This window comes from Bacillus rossius, chromosome 17 (genome assembly GCF_032445375.1).
Source record: "Bacillus rossius redtenbacheri isolate Brsri chromosome 17, Brsri_v3, whole genome shotgun sequence".
Lineage (NCBI taxonomy): Eukaryota > Metazoa > Arthropoda > Insecta > Phasmatodea > Bacillidae > Bacillus > Bacillus rossius.
Window position 1 is genome coordinate 38,701,118 of NC_086344.1, and position 16,645 is coordinate 38,717,762.

The following is a 16,645-nucleotide window of genomic DNA, read 5'->3' on the forward strand; positions in this document are numbered from 1 at the left end:
ATTGATCCTGGAAATTGAGTGTGTGAAACAAAACATTTAAAGGGTAGAATGTTTCAACACCATAGATAATATATTTTATTTATTGTACATTATTTTTTTTGTTTAACAGTTAAGGCCTAGATTCGGATTCAGGGGGCATATTCGAGATACACTTTGGTATTTGTTTGAGTCCCCAATTTACCAATTATAAGATTCGTTGATGACGAGACACAAAACAGAATGTTTTCCACCAACAAATCTAGTTTAATTATATCTAAGTAGATACTAATATAACTAATTCATTTATTATGATCAGGTTGCTATTTTTCAGTACATTTACTTCAACTGTAAATCATCTTAGATGTTTGTCGAAATTCACTTTTAACGTATTGTTAGAAGTATCAAAAGAACTTTATGGTATGCTGTATTTTTCTGAAAATAATTTTTCAGTTTAAAAAATCTGACATACCATTTGGAAATTTGGAACTGTAAAAAAAATTTTTAAGTTCACTTGTATTCTAAGGATAAATTTTGTGGAATTGGTGCGCAAGGTCTTTACAGTTATCTTTAAAAGATTTGTGCAATGGGAGTGCATGACTTGATGTAAGTTTTTGGACATACGCCATTGCTAAGAACTTTTTCTGTTGAAGAAAAACTAAAAAATAAAATAAAGAAATAAAGAAATAAAAATACCCAAAAAAGACAAAAAAAAACACATAAAATTAAGCAAACAATTGCTGTTGTCAACAAGGATATGAACACCATTGTTTTGTTTGTTGGCCATATTTCTGTTACGGAATATTTTGTGGTGTTTATATCCTTGTTGACAACAGCAATTGTTTGCTTAATTTTGTGTTTTTTTGTCTTTTTTGGGTATTTTTATTTCTTTATTTTATTTTTTAGTTTTTCTTCAACAGAAAAAGTTCTTAGCAATGGCGTATGTCCAAAAACTTACATCAAGTCAAGGTCTTTACAAGTATTTATAATCAGTTTGTTGCTTTGTTTGTTTGTTTGCAGAGCGCCGGGAGAACGAACTGAAGGCGAACGCCATGAAGTTGTTGGAAGCGGGTTTCCGCAAGGCAGCTCCGAAGGTGGCGGACGCGAAGGTGGTTCAGCCGGAGGGGCCAGCCTCCAGGACCGGCGACAGGAGCAGGAAGGACGAGAGCTTCGCGAGGAACGCCGCCCACAAACAGAGGAGGCCGGCCGACGGCTCGGCTCCCGTCAGGAGCAAGAAGGTCGTGGCGAGGAGAGACAAGTTCCACGGACGGGGCGCAAGAGACGAAACCAAGAACGAAGCGGCGGAGAAGACAAACGCGCAGTGCGGCGACGCGAGGAAGGAGAAAAACGTGCACGGTGATGCGTTGAAGAAATTCAAGACCGCAGAAAGTGATCTCTCGAAGAAAGAGAAGAAACAGCTGAGCGATCCCACGAAAAAGAATAGGCGCGAACAAGCTGGGTCAGAGAGGAAGAAGAACTCCTTGCTAATTGAAATGGAAACAGAAGAGACGATGCAAAAAGATAAATTGTCGAAAGAAAAGCAATGTAGTGAAAGAGGAAGAAAAGAAAAGCCTCATAAAGAAACACGTATTCAAGAAAAGTCTTGTATTGGAAAAGAGACAAAAGAAAAATCACACAGTGAAATGGAGATGAAAGAAAAGCCACAAAATGAAACGATGAAGAAAGAAAACTCGCACAATGAAATCGAGAAGAAAGAAAAGCTTGTGCAAAACGAAAGTTCAAAGAACCAAAGTCACCAACAAGGTTCTTCGAAGAAAGGCTCGTCACAAGACAGTTCTACCAAAAATGAATGCTTGCCTGAAACTGGAAAGAAAAATGATTTACCAACAGGAAGTAGGTCTAAAAAGGTACTAACTGAAGAAGACGTGGTTGAAAATGCACCAAAGATCAGCGTCGAGAAGTGCGTCGGCGAAAGCCGGTTTTCGCAGCGTCGCAGCCAGCGCCGAGGGTCGCAGCAGTTGGAAGCCGCTGCGGAGAAGGTAGCCGTGCAGAAGTGCACGGCGACAGCTGAGCCCCTGACAACGCCGTGCAAGGGCGCCGTGCTTGCCCGCGACGCAGCAGACCCGTTCGAGGACAAGTTCAGCGATTCAGACGAAGAGCCGCTCGGGAAAATAGCTTTGAAGAGCGCTGTGGGCTTAGAATTTTCTCCTTGTTCTGAAAAGAATGCAGATGCTGTGGAAGAGAAAGCAGTGTGCAGAGGCGTGAAAATCGCTGAGAAAATACTGTGTGATGAAAGTTCTTCTCTTAGCAGTGTGAACAGTTATTTAATCGCTCTTTCAGACAGAAAGACAGCAAAGAACGAAGTATCAAAGAAAGTACTTAGCGAAGAAGAGACTTCCCAGCCCACGTGTTTCAAAAGGTTAAAAAATCGGGAAGCGAATGACGACTCATCCGGCAAACCGGAAGTCAAGAAGGGAAATAAATTGACTTCAGAAAGAAAGGACAGTGTTGGTGTTGCTCATAAAGGTGTTGCAAAAAAGAATGTTTCGGGAACAGGAGCAAGGGATGAGGCAGAAATGAAGGTGTCAGGTACAGTGGAAAATGCATTAAAAAAATTGAAAGGTGAAAGCAGTGGAGCTGCCGTCATGAAAATCCCTTTGGTCAGTGTCAGCAGCATCGATCTCAAGAAAGTGATGAAAGTTGGCGGTGCTCACGAGTCACTGACTAATACTTCTTTGGTGATTGATTCTGGAGAGTGTTCGGTGGCCGACGACAGTGCTGACAAGTGTGGTGAAACCTTGAACAAAAGTGACATTGGAGTAGCTGGTGAACTTCAGCCAGAAACGAAAAAAGAACTTTCACCAGATAAAACATCAGGCAATGCAAACATAGAAATTCAGTCATCACCTTGCACACTCACGAAAATTGGAGGTGGTTTTGGTTTCGATTGTGAGGCGGGCACTAGCAAGCAGGATTTGGAAGACAGTAGTACAACTCTGCCGAGAAAATGTGATCTCTCCGAGTCATCCTTGAGTCTGTCGTCCAGGAAGAGGAAGCAGCACTGCACGGTGAGTATAGAACGGTGCTCCTCGGTCTCGAAGGGCGGGAAGCACAAACTGTTCAGCAAGCACAGGAACAGGAGGAAGCAGTTCCGGAAGAGCGTCCCCGCCGGCGCGCCGCAGGATCGAGCCGTGTGCAAGATGGAGTTCCCGTGCAGGAGGAACACGCTGAAGAAGCACACGAAGCGGGTCTCGAGCAAGACGTACTTCGAGTTGAACACGTTCACCAAGGCGCACGTGTTCTCGCCGGGCAAGGGCCGGCCCGCGGAGCGCCCTTCGGACCCGGGATCGTCGGGCAGGGTGGAGGGGGACCGTGCGGGGTTCTTCGCGTCGTCGCCGCTGAAGACGGCGAGCCCCGGGCCGTCGCCCGGCAAGAGGCTGCGGTGCAAGGACCTCAAGGGCAAGCGCAAGGTGAACATGTCCACGGAGCAGATCGAGAAGTGGCTGAACGAGAGCTACATCGAGGACGCGCAGGAGGAGAAGGAGTGCGGGCTGTGCTCCAAGACGGACTGCAAGTGCTCGGCGTCGTCCATCGACGAGGAGCTGGCCCACCTGTCCCAGTTCGCGATGGAGAAGCTCACCCTGGGGAGCGGGTCGGAGTGCGACGCCTTGGAGGACGGCCGGAAGAAGCCCGGCTCCAGCGTCGACGGGGCGTCCTGCTACCTCCGGGACGCGGGCGACTGTCTCGCCGACAACGACGAACCGGGGACACCAGACGGGAAGCCCGGTCCGCCCTCGGAGCCGGAGCTCTCCGTCGAAAAGGCCGACCCGGTGGCGCAGGTTACCAAAGAAGCGGATTTGGAGCTGGAATCCTTGTTCGACAATTCATTCAGTGCGATCGAAAATATTAATGACTCTGATAAAACAATCTCCATCAAGTGCTTGGATGTCATCGGCGAAGAAAATGACGTTCCTAAAGCAGTTGTCGCAAGTCTGCACGAGGAGACAGTGCAGACCATGGCAGTAGCGAACGGGTCAGTTGTAAAACCTGGTGATGTCTGCGAGATACCAGTTAATGTTTCTCTTGAATCCAACTTAAACTCTACCTTGCCGTCGGCCATGAGTGCTGAAGTATCGACTCAACAGGAAGTCCTGCCGCCTTTGCAATCGTTCACCGCACCAGAACAACAACAGTCGTTTGTCTCGTCTCACATTTCGCTCCCGACCACCGTCTTCTCTTATTCCAATCAGGTGAGCGCGCAGCCTCAAAACCCGGTCGTGTCGTGCCATCAGGCGGTCGCACCGTCGAGCGGGCAGCTGGTCTCCGCGCACGACCCGTCGGGCCTGCAGGCGGCGAGCCTCGTGGCCCCCTTGTTCCAGCAGACGCAGTCCGTCATGGGCCACCAGCCCGTCGTCTTCATAACCTCGCAGTCAGGCAGCACGGCAGGGGCGATGGCCCAGCCGACCACCTCCCAGCACCTCGTGGGGCAGCCGCTCCACAAGGCGGGCGACGTGCCGGGACAGCAGAGCAGCTCGTCCCTGATGATGGGGCAGCAGACCATGATCTCATCCATTCACCGCTCCGCCATGTCCTCCTTCCACCATGCGGTGAGCCTGCCCTTCCAGGACCTGGCCCAGTGCGTCGGCTCCGCCGCGGGACAGCCGACCACCCGCACCATCGCGCTGCCCCTCCAGCAGCCCCTGGGACAGCTGTTCCAGCACTCGGTGAACTCGTCGTTCCAGCAGGCGGGCGGCGGCATCATCATCCAGCAGGCCGGGCCGTCGCAGCTGCAGCAGTCGCTGGGGCTGCTGCAGCCGTGCCACCAGGCGGTGGCGTTGCCGCTGCAGCAGCTGGCCTTCCTGCCCTTCAAGTCCGTGAGCCTGCAGCTGCAGCAGCACCAGGCGGTGCCGGTCCAGCTGTTCCACCCGTACGGGCCCGCGGAGCGCCGCGCCCAGGAGCCCAAGCAGCTGGTGGGCGTGCTGCCCCGGCCGGAGGACCCCGCACCGGCGCCCTCGGAGCGGGAGGCAGGCCCCGCGGAGCCCATCTTCCTGTACAGCTCGGGAGCGACCCAGAGCCCTGCTGTGCCGTTGTCTGGCGTGTTTGTGGACCTGCAGTCGACTGCCGTGCAGGAGCAGGCTCGTGCCTCCGGGCAGCCGGCCGTGTCCGCGCCGTCGGAGACCTCCGGGTGGCCGGAAACTCGGAGCGCCGACTCCGTGCCGCCGGCGCCGGAGGAGACGAGCGAGTTGGTTACCACGACAGCAGCGCAGTCGGTGTCGTTACCGAAAGAATCGCCGTTTGGAATGTCGGGAATCCCATCCCCTGCGATGCCAGCGCAGTCGAGCGAAGAACATCCTGATGGTAGCGTTATTCTGCAGCTGGTTCATCAGCCAGCGGAAGGGAAGGCTTCCGCGCCTGAACCAGTGGCGGAGCTTGCAACACCAGTGTCGCTGGCAGAACCAGAGTCACCCCAGCAGCCCGTGCAGTCTGAAGTTCCGGAGGAATCTCGGACCAGTTCAGAGGAATCGAAAAAGGTTGAACTGCCAGAATCTCAGCCAAACGCAAGTGTTCCTCAGTTATCTACCGTCCAACAGTCAAACATTCAATCAATGACTGATAAAGTTATTTGCGATTCTGCCACGGCTGAAGATGATGGGCCGCCACAAAGTTTTAGTGCTGCCTCTCAGGCGGATTTGCTCCAGCATCCTGAATCTGCCGAACCTGCCGAATCTGCGAGTACTGAACTGCCAGAACAGTTGCCCGGTGAGAATAAAGAGACTGATGATAAACCTTCCGAAAACTCTTCAGATGTCACTCCTGCCCCGACACTCGGATCTGCCAGCGACTTGCCTGCCGAGATAGGAAATGAGGCACCAAGCAAACTTGTTCACGCTCAGCCATCATCGTCGTCATCAACTTCAACATCCGAGGGACCAGTTAAATTGTCTAGCAAAACCGTCAAGAATGTTCCTGGGAAAGACTCTAATGTCGCATCGAAGAACGAAAAAATCAGTGACAAACATGGTGTACAGAAAGCAGCCAGTTTGAGAGTTGTGCGGATCAGAAAAGAGTTGGATAAGGACCAGCCGCCGGATAGGAAGAACCCGGGGAGGGGGGTCGCGCAAGGTCAGGGGTCGGGATTGCCGAGCATCTCCGAGAAGGCAAAGTCGTCCAAATTCTATTCGAAATTGATCTCGCAGCGGGGGTCGTCGTTCAAGCTGCTGGGCGAGAAACCGGGCCGGGGCCTCGTCGGGCGGAAGGAACACGCGTCGTCGGTCTGGAAGCAGCACGCGCTCGAGAGGAAGTCGATATTCCAGAGGAGCCGCGCGACGGCGCAGAGGCCGAGCGAGCCGAGGCGCGCCGTCCCGAGCGCCGACGCGTTCTCGCCCGAGGACGAGAGCAGCGTGTACGCCTTCAGGACGGAGCCCGAGCTGCCGCCCGTCAGCACGCCGTTCCGGCGGCGCGCGCGGGACAGCCGCGCGTCAAGCACCGCGACGTCTCGGTCCGAGGAGGACCTGGCGAAGGCCCTCGACGACGAGCTGCCGACGGCCGCCGACGCGCCGGAGGCGACGCGTGGGAGCGCCTCCATCGCCGTGCAGGTGAACCTGGACAGCGAGACGTCCCCTGAGCCGGCCGTCGCCGTCCTGGAGCCTCCGCCCCCGGGCCCCCCGCCCCAGCGCAGCTCCGAGTGCTCCACGCAGACGGAGGTCCCGGAGGAGGACGACGGCGACGGCCACCTGTTCTACATCCCGCTGCAGCGCGCGGGGGACGCGGGGGCGCGGAGCGCGGCGCCCGCGCGCCAGCTCATCCAGGGCGTGACGGTGAAGCTGGGCACGGAGGGGGCGGCGGGCTCCAACCAGTGCGTGATCATGCGCGCCAAGCTGGTCACCAAGCCGCCGAGCTTCGGCCGAGCCCCGGAGCTGCAGGACGCTGGCACCCGCCGGTAAGCCCTCGCGCCGTCTACCACTCACTAGCTTTGTCTTCCTTCCTCCGTGTTGGAAGCAGCCATACGAATAATGTGTGACTTTGTAGTTTCTGAAATCTCCTTTTTGATTTTAATATTATCTGAAAATGCAGCTTTATTAAATGCACCGTATCCAGTTTGTCCGAATCTCTGTACTTCTTAGTTACATTATTAACTGCTTCAAATATGTTTTTTTTTTTTTTTGGCGATGTCGTACAAAAGACACAGTTAAAAAAAATTTCTTTAAAAAAAAAATCAAGAAAATTTTTTGTAGGTTTTGTCGTAAAAAAAAATTACGCGTTTATGGTATTTATTTTCTCGGTGCTCTTGTCCAGAGTTGATGAAAAGTATGAACAGATTTGAATTTTATCTTTCAAGTGCATTTGCTGTTGCATCTGTCGTTCCTGACAACAAATTGAAAGAATTTGGAAGCAAACAGTGGTCAAAGTGTACTATTTCCCCCTCCTTCTTGCTCCCCACCAATTCCTGCCCCGAAATTAAATTTTGCGTATGCCCCTGTTTTAAGTGATACAGCAATATGTCTGATAACACCTTTGAATCTTCTAGCAGAGCCTTAGAGTTTGTTACGACATAGATAAAGAGTGAAATCCTTTCCCAACCTTACAATCAGTTGAGAGCCAGTACGTGCCGTAACTTTAAACAAAGACAGATAGCGCACGACAGTACTGATGCACATTCATAGTATTGAGCCTGCTCTCTGTCAGTTGGTCTGTTACCAGGGACATATATAAAAATCTTAACATTCCTACCAACTGAAGGAAAAGAATTCGAAAGCAAACAGCGGGCAGTGATGTTCTATCCATGTTCTATCCATCCCCCCCCCCCCCCCTTTCTCACCAACTAACGGAATTTTTGGTTATGCTACTGGCTGGCCATCACTTACCAAATTTTTTTGCTTATCTTAAAGTTTTTTTTAAAGTTGTTTTTTTTTATTGTTATGACCCGAAACCCTGAGTGACATTACACACTTAAAGGGTGATTTGGTATTTATGTCACACTGGTTCTCACACTTTGATGTACCCTTCAGGTGGACTGCTAAGATTCGCGTACAGAGTACTTGTGCGGTTACTTGTCCTCGAGGGTCCGCTCTATTGGACGGAACCAGCGCCGGGCCTGAACGAGTGCTCTGTGTCTGTGTGTGAGTCAGAACGCCGCTGATGCCCCAGCACCCGCGACCCTCCAACATCCTGACGGTGGAGCAGAAGTTCTGCAGCGCGGCCGTGCCGCCGCTGGTGAGCACGTCCGGCACGTACCCGCCGGTCGGCACGGTGCAGCCCACCGCGCGGGCGCGCCCCCCCCGCCGCCGTGCCCCGCGCGGAGCCCGGCGACAAGGCCGGGACGCGCGCCGTGTCGGACAGCGGCTCGCAGACCCCGGGGCGGGACGAGCCCCCCCCCCTGGCCCGCGCGGCCACGGGCCGGCCGCTGCCGCGCAGCAGGGGCGACGCGCTCGCGCCGGACCGGCGCCCGTCCGCGGAGCAGGCCCCGTCGTCGTCCGCCCAGAAGAGCACGGCCGGCAGCTTCAAGCGGTGAGTTCCCTTCCCTTCCCTTCCCCCGTTTGTACTTCGGTTCGTGATATCCCTGTAGCAACCAGAGTGTTATTTCTTTGTATATGATGACTTCGGTTTGTGATATCCCTGTAGCAACCAGAGCGTTCTGTGTTTGTATATGATGACTTCGGTTTGTGATATCCCTGTAGCAACCAGAGCGTTCTGTGTTTGTACGTGATACCGTGTGTGACTACTGTCCAACGATGACTTCGGTTTTTGATATCCCTGTGGCAACCAGAGCGTTCTGTGTTTGTGTGTGTGTCCGTGTGTGTCTGTCCGACGATGACTTCGGTTTGTGATTTCCCTGTGGCAACCAGAGCGTTCTGTGTGTGTGTGTGTGTGTGTCCGTGTGTGACTTTAGAACCAGTGATTGGATGTTCATAAAAATTTGTTAGCTAGTTGGAATTTTTAAAAATTTTTTATAAGAAAAGTCTAGGGTTTTTTGATATATTTAATAAATACACATGTAGTTTTTAAAATCAAAAGAATAATTTATTTTTCTGGCTTGAAATCCTAACAGGATGTTGTCTATAGAAATCGTGATACTCCATACCACAAAGTGATCTGAAAAAAATATCAAGCAGTTAAAATGTAACTGAATTATATCTACTACTTCTGTAAAAATGTATTTTCTGCATTATGTTTGATAAAATTTTCACGATTATCTACATTATGTATTTTTTTTCCAGTAGGTTTTTGAATGCATTGTAAATACATATTAGTTTAATTTTATATAAATATAGATATGTAAGGAATAATAGGAATAGGTTTCTTGGAATTACTTTCTGATTGAATTTGTAAATTTTGGTTAGTATGTTGGTAGTATATTTTACTTCAGACTGTTTCCTTAGTTTGTTCTGATAATATGTAAAAGGTACTAACTTTGGTCAGGACTTAACATAGCGAGGTCTTAGATTGGGGCGAACTACTAGTTAAGCCATGATAGAATACTTGGTTATAAGGCAGGATTAAAGGCAGGTGTATATTTTGTGAAAAATATTTGGACACTCATTAGATTGCATTAAGGTATGCCCAGCACAGCTGTTTCTACCTTATAATTTTTGGCCATCCGCAAGAGAAGCCATTGCCTTTTTAAACATGCCATCCTGGATGTGTTTGTTTGTGTTCAGTGGCTGCGATTGGTGCGCATTCACCCAAGAGAAACACAGGCGATGCTTGATGTACAGATAACCTCGAACCTTTACATGAAAAATATATAATCCTAGGACCAAATTAATTAATTCCTATTTTGTTTGCAATGTATCTGCTTGATCTCGGCTATCATTAAAGGTTAAAGGGTTGGAAGTTAGGCAAATTAATTTTACGCCAGTCTAAAATTCACGGTTCTGTGTGTACCCCACATACGCATTCCTAGTGGCTGAATCCTTATTGTGGAACCTCCCCTTCTTTTCAATGGGTTGATATTATTAGATCATTCTACTGCCAACTGGTAGTTGACTGGTTATACTCGTTGAGATACAATCATCAAAGCCAATAGGGAGGTGCTATTGGCTCGCTGTAGGAAAGGTTTTGATGGAGATTAAAAACTGACGAAAACTAGCTTCTACTCTACTGTGCAGCTTAGGTTCCCCCTCTCCCCCTTCCTTCTTTGTGACAGAGAGGGGAGGGACTGAAATTCTGTGTCGCATAGAAGGGGAGGGGGGAACCTAAGCTGCGTGGTAGAAGCTAGTTTTTGTCAGTTTTTAATCTCGATCAAAACCTTTCCTGCAGCGAGCTAGTAGTATGCATGTTCAAAATTTACCTCGGGACCAAAAGAATCAGCGAAAATTAAGTTTGCCTTCTCATGTTGCTTCAAAGTTCTGGTTTATCCATTTTATAAATTTGATTTGGGCTCTTTAAGTCTCATCATCGCCTTTTGAGATGTAACGCTGAACGTCGACCAGGGAGGTCGCCGGAAGGAATCGGCGTGAGCGGCACGGGAGTCCCGTGTCGGGACGGGACGGACTGGGCTCGGAACCCGCTGTCGCGCTCCGGCCGCGCCGTGCTGAGGACTGTGCGGGTCACGACGAGCGTGCGGTTTGCAGCGGGCTGCAGAAGTCGAAGGCGGCGCGGGCGCGCGAGGAGAGCCACGCCTGGTCGCCGGCGAGCGCGGCCAAGTTCCCGTCGGTGGGGGGCCGCGCCCAGCTGGTGGAGGCGCCCACGTACCGCCCCACGGAGCGCGAGTTCCAGGACCCGCTGGAGTACATCGACAAGATCCGCCCCGTCGCCGAGAAGTTCGGCCTGTGCCGCATCGTGCCGCCCTCCACCTTCAAGGTGCGAACACTGTTTCCTGTTTCTGAAGTCACGCCTGTCAACAGTCGCCGGTTTACAGTATATTTCAATTATTTCCTTTACATGTTTAAGTTGTAGTTAATTATATATAATATTCGACTTGATGTAAGTTTTGGACATACGCCATTGCTAAGAACTTTTTCTGTTGAATAAAAACTAAAAAATAAAAAAATAAATAAAAAACAAACAAAAAAAACACAAATTAAGCAAAAAATTGCTGTTGTCAACAAGGATGTAAACACCACAAAATATTCCGTAACAGGAATATGGTCAACAAACAAAGAAAAACAAAAGAAAAATGTACTAAGAGAACGAAAAAAAAAAAACCCACAAATGATGACGACACAGAAATATTGAACGCAAAAAAAATTCAGCACAACGGTTGAAACGAAACAAAAAAACACGACAAAACGAAAAGACGAAACAAACACAATAGTTTTCCAAAACAGAATAGAACGATAAAAAAAAAAACCCACAAATGATGACAGCACAAAAATATTGAGCCCAAAATAATTCAGCACAACAGTTGAAACGAGACAAAAACACGACAAAACGAAAAGACGAAACGAACACAATAGTTTCACCAAAACAGAAACAAGCATCACAAACTTACATCAAGTCATGCACTCCCATTGCACAAATCTTTCAAAGATAATATATATAATATTTGTTAGGTTAATTAGTATCGTCAACCATACAGGCATGGAGTGTTACGCCAGTTCAGTAAGTCTAATCTTTGATTGTGGACACTTGTTTCATAATTTATTTGTCTTGATGGTATTCTTCCATGAACGAACGCGATTGTATCACAATAGTGATATTATAGAGTATTGAAACACTATCACATCAAATTACTCGTGAATAACAAATAATTAAAAAATAAAAGGGGGGGGGGGGGGGGGTTTGTCTGTAAAGTCGGTTAACGGACGATAATTTCACGTGACAACATCATAAGAAAACATTGATGAATAATTGCATACTTTTTTAATTTACAAATGTTATCTACAGTTTTTGCAAATTTAATTTAAATAATTTGTCTAAATATAATCACGAAAAATTAGTTAAAAAAGCCCGCTTTAACCTGTTTGATATTATAGAATATTTTCTCGCTCGGTGGTTGGCCGGTTCTTGCACGCTCGGCTCAGGCAGAACGTGACAATTTTTCATGCGTGCAGCCGGCGTTTATCGATTTATAAGACGTTATTACGTCAAAAAAAATATCAAACATGCAGTGAAACTATTGTTTTTCACACTTCATATTGTTAGTGTTACAAAATATTGTTTTTCAGAAATGAAAATGTCCAAAAAACCGGGACAGTATCAAAATTGTAATTAGTGAACTAATTACTTGTAATGTACCAAGTTGCCACATACCTAAGTACTCTAATTGTCGATACCAAGACTTAGTTTTTGAAGTAGTTTTGGGACCACCTGCTTGTTGATATATTACCTACATAGCTAAAATGATTGTGAAAAGTAATGCCTCAGCTGTTATCAGGCAAACAAACCAATGAAAATCAATTCACTTAATTTTGTTAGCCACATATTTTTTCATTATGAAACACTATTATTTTTTTTTGCACAGTTTAAATCTTTTCTACTAAGCAATAACTCATCAAGTAGTTAAACTATTATTATAAACTAACACTTTGGATTTGAAACTCCCACCCGATTATTTTTTTGCTAGTAGTACCTAGTTACTTTTTAATACTTTAATGTTACAATTAAGAGATGGGCCAAACAGATCCTTAGTATATGAAGGATTTCAGTATTTGAGAACAAAATATTTGAAGAAAAATAAAATATTAGAGGGAATTAAAGTAGCTAATTAAAAAATTCAACACTGATAAGCCCCAAAATTTACTAGTTCAATTATTTTCCTAATATGTACATACCTGTCTTGTTACCATTCCAGAAGATTTTGTGCCTTAAACATGTAACACATAAATAAAGTTTACAATATGTGTTGATTCTGGAAAACTTAGTTTGTGAAACAAGCAAGGGCGTTGCCAGCCGATGGCTGGGTTTGGGGGGGGGGGGGGGGGGGGGCAAGTTGTGGGAAAAGTATGTATTTTTTTGCATTTGGCTACATTTTTTTTGAATCTCTAGGTCTCTAGGAGGGGGGAGGGTCAACTGCCCCCCCCCCCCCCCTACCCCCCCTGGTGATGACCTTGATTTTAAGGGTTGAATGTTTCATCAGCATTTTTTTATTCCTTGCGCACTTTTTTCATTATTGACCCCTTGAGACCTTGTTTCGGATTCGAGGGGTATGTTCGAGGCACTCTTCGGGACTTTGATCCTGGAGAACTGGGTTTGATCCTGGAGAACTGGGTTTGATCCTGGAGAACTGGGTTTGATCCTGGAGAACTGGGTTTGATCCTGGAGAACTGGGTTTGATCCTGGAGAACTGGGTTTGATCCTGGAGAACTGGGTTTGATCCTGGAGAACTGGGTTTGATCCTGGAGAACTGGGTTTGATCCTGGAGAACTGGGTTTGATCCTGGAGAACTGGGTTTGATCCTGGAGAACTGGGTTTGATCCTGGAGAACTGGGTTTGATCCTGGAGAACTGGGTTTGATCCTGGAGAACTGGGTTTGATCCTGGAGAACTGGGTTTGGTTTGGGACCCGCCACTGGGGTTAGAGTGAAGCTCGTCGCGGAAGGACGTGAGAGGCGTGCGCCCGGACCTCCGGTGACGGTGATCGCCGTGCCGTGTTGTTGCAGCCCGAGTGCAAGGTGACGGACGACATGAGGTTCACGGCCTACAACCAGTACGTGCACAAGATGCTGCACCGCTGGGGGCCGAGCGTCATGGAGATGGCAGCCATCAAGAAGTACCTGGCCACCCAGAGCATCTCGCTGCTGCACCCGCCCCTGGTACGCTCTACGCTCCCGCCGCATGGGGGGGGGGGGGGGGGGGGGGGGGGGGGGGGTTCCACGAAGCAACGAGACCACGAGGTTTCATTCAACGGGCTACGAGGCTACATGACTACAAGACAACAAATCTCTACGAGGAAATACAATTCAATGAGGCTACGAGATTACTTTGGCTCTTGACTGTCGTTGACTCCGTTCAACTTTGAGAGTTAATTTATCTAATGCAAAAGAAATTGTTGTAAGTAGTACCAATTCTTGCCAAACACCACAGAGAGCATCAGATCAAAGCTATTTTTAATAATCAGTTTGACTTTGACAATGAATTCGCTGTTTGTTTTATTTTTGAAAACAGGGTGATGGTTGTTTGGGAAATTCGGTAAAACCTGGAATCACCCCCAGGAATATTATTGGGGACAACCGGGAATTACCCGGGAATATAATGCTTCGGGATAAATGCGGGGAAACACCCGGGAATTTTAATCATCCCTTGAGAGATTCGCTTTTCTTCGTCCTTACTGTAATTATCGTCTATCAATTAACAAAGTCATTGACTATGCACTTGTGCAATTTACTTAAACATGTAAAATGTATTATGTTACTAGCTATTTATTGCGATGGAAATATATTTTTTTTTTAAAGATAAAAGACATCTTGATGGGAGAGACAGCATCCGCGGAATAAAACCGCAATCAGAAATAGTTTGCCGCTGTCACATCTTTAGCGCTAAGGAAAGGAATCGCAGCATGTATTTCACAGTCGGCTGGATTCTCAATCGGCTGGAGGCATTTTGAAAACTCACAAACAAACGTGAAAAAACGGTTGAATGTTTCCGTAATGGCTTCCGAGACACGCGCGGGATTCTGACCGCAGCGTTGCGACGGCCTGATGTCAAAACGGTACTTACTTAAAAAAACACACACGTCGTGCACACGACTGCAAGTGATTTAAAAATGATACAAAAATTGTTGATGTGCGACAGTTGCGATGTTTTGTGGACCTATCCGGGGCGCAGATCGGCGGCATGGAGGTGGACCTGCCGCGGCTGTACCAGACGGTGCAGAGCCTGGGCGGGCTGAAGGACGTCATAGAGAGGAAGAAGTGGCAGCGCGTGGCCGAGGGCATGCGGATCCCCAAGTCCGCGCAGGAGCGCGCCTCCAAGCTGGACGACATCTACTGCAAGTACCTGCTGCCCTACGACACCCTGTCCCCAGGTGAGCCCCCCGGGACCGGCCTGTCCCTCGCGTGCTAGCCGGCGGTGCTGACGGGAGGGGATGAGCGTGCGTGTGTGTGTGCAGCGGAGAGGAGCCGACTGTTCGCCGAGGTGGAGCGGGAGTGGCAGGCCGCCGAGGGGGCTGGCTCGGGCTCCTCCCGGGACGGCTCGGCCACGCCCGACACGGCGGAGGAGGAGCCCGACGACGCGGGCGACGAGAGCCAGGAGTGCATCGTCAAGGTACTGTCCCTCTCCCTCTCTCTCCCCCTCTCTTCCCTCATCCTCCTCACTCCCTCACCTCTCCCTATCCCTTTATCTCTCCCACCTCCCCTCTTCCTACTCCCGTCCCCTCCCCCAATCCCTTTATCTCTCCCACCTCCCCTCTTCCACTCCCTCCCTCTTCCACTCCCTCCCTCTTCCACTCACTCCCCTCTTTCACTCATTCCCTCTTCCACTCCCTCCCCTCTTCCTACTCCCGTCCCCTCCCCCAATACCTTTATCTCTCCCACCTCCCCTCTTCCCGATAAATACTAGCGCTAAGTGAACTCGCGTCACGCGAGTTCGGCTATGCTAGCCGGCTGGTGGTTATTTTCGTTCAAAACGTGGCGAAGGAACTTGTGTGGATCAGGTAGAAAACATTAGGCTATAAACGAAAGATATAAGAACAATGCTATCCTGAAATGCTGTAACATGTTTTTGGAGTAGATAATCATAGCGACAGACCGACAGGATGCGCTCCTGACCTTGCCGTCAGCTATGTTTATTTCCACGGCCCTTCACAGCGTTTAAAAAAAAAAAAAAAAAAAAAAATGTTGGAATGCAGACGGAAAAGTAACTATGCAGTAAAATAAATATATTTACGGCCCTGCTAAATTTTTCTATTCAATAAAATTTGAGGTATTAGTGATTTTTCAGCAGAAACTGCTGTGTAACTAATAAACAAATTGTATCATAATAACGTAAACTTATAAAGTATTTATTAACCATGAAGGACAGTCATATAAGCCCATAAAAATATTTATTTTACCGAGAATGGACTATACAACCTGGCTTTTGCCACACGCAGTGTGGGAGGGGAGGTAAGCTACCACAGTGGCTTTTCGTGCGGGCAGGTAAGATAACATGACAGCTGAGACGGCTTTATCGTGCGATAGTGGACGCGCCGAGCTCGGCTAGACACTGCCCGAGCGACATTCACACGATGTATCCGACGATGCGGTGACACCCCGAATTCTCTATTGCAACCATTCCGTTTATAAGTCCGTTTTTTTCGGAAACCGTGAGGGGTCGCATCAGCGGGATTCTACTGTATTACTTCCAAAAGACAAAGAGTAAAATTATTATTCTACACTTAACTTTTTTTTTCTAGGCCAAATTCATTTTTAAAACAAAAGATTTTGTTCATTTCTATAAATTCTATGTATTCAATAAATATGACTGTAACATGTTTCTGGGTGGTTTCCTTGTAGTTTTTTGACTGTGACTTATCCTGACGTGTGTGTCGGCAGGGCCGCTCGATGCCGCTGAACGCCTTCTACCGCATCGCCCGCAACACCATGAGCATGTGGTTCCGTCAGCCGGAGCCGGCCGCCGCCGAGGTGGAGCAGGAGTTCTGGCGGCACGTGATGGCGCGCGAGCGGCACGTGTGCGTGCACGCCGGCTCCATCGACTCCAGCGGCCGGGGGTACGGCTTCCCCGTGTCCAAGAACAGCCCCTTCGCACGCCACCCCTGGAACCTCAAGGTGCTCACCAACCACAGCGGGTCGGTGCTGCGCTCCATGGGCCCCGTCATGGGTGAGTCT

The 16,645-nt window shown here is 48.6% G+C and overlaps 1 protein-coding gene across 1 annotated transcript in view; it reads left to right on the forward strand.

The window, feature by feature from the left end:
* Positions 1-16,645, forward strand: part of LOC134540673 (uncharacterized) — a 77,677-nt gene that overhangs the window by 41,076 nt on the left and 19,956 nt on the right. The window contains 8 exon segments of the mRNA XM_063383545.1: positions 997-6,877; positions 8,067-8,293; positions 8,295-8,445; positions 10,512-10,740; positions 13,481-13,633; positions 14,646-14,844; positions 14,929-15,083; positions 16,352-16,637. Of these exon segments, the coding sequence (XP_063239615.1) occupies positions 997-6,877; positions 8,067-8,293; positions 8,295-8,445; positions 10,512-10,740; positions 13,481-13,633; positions 14,646-14,844; positions 14,929-15,083; positions 16,352-16,637 (7,281 nt within the window).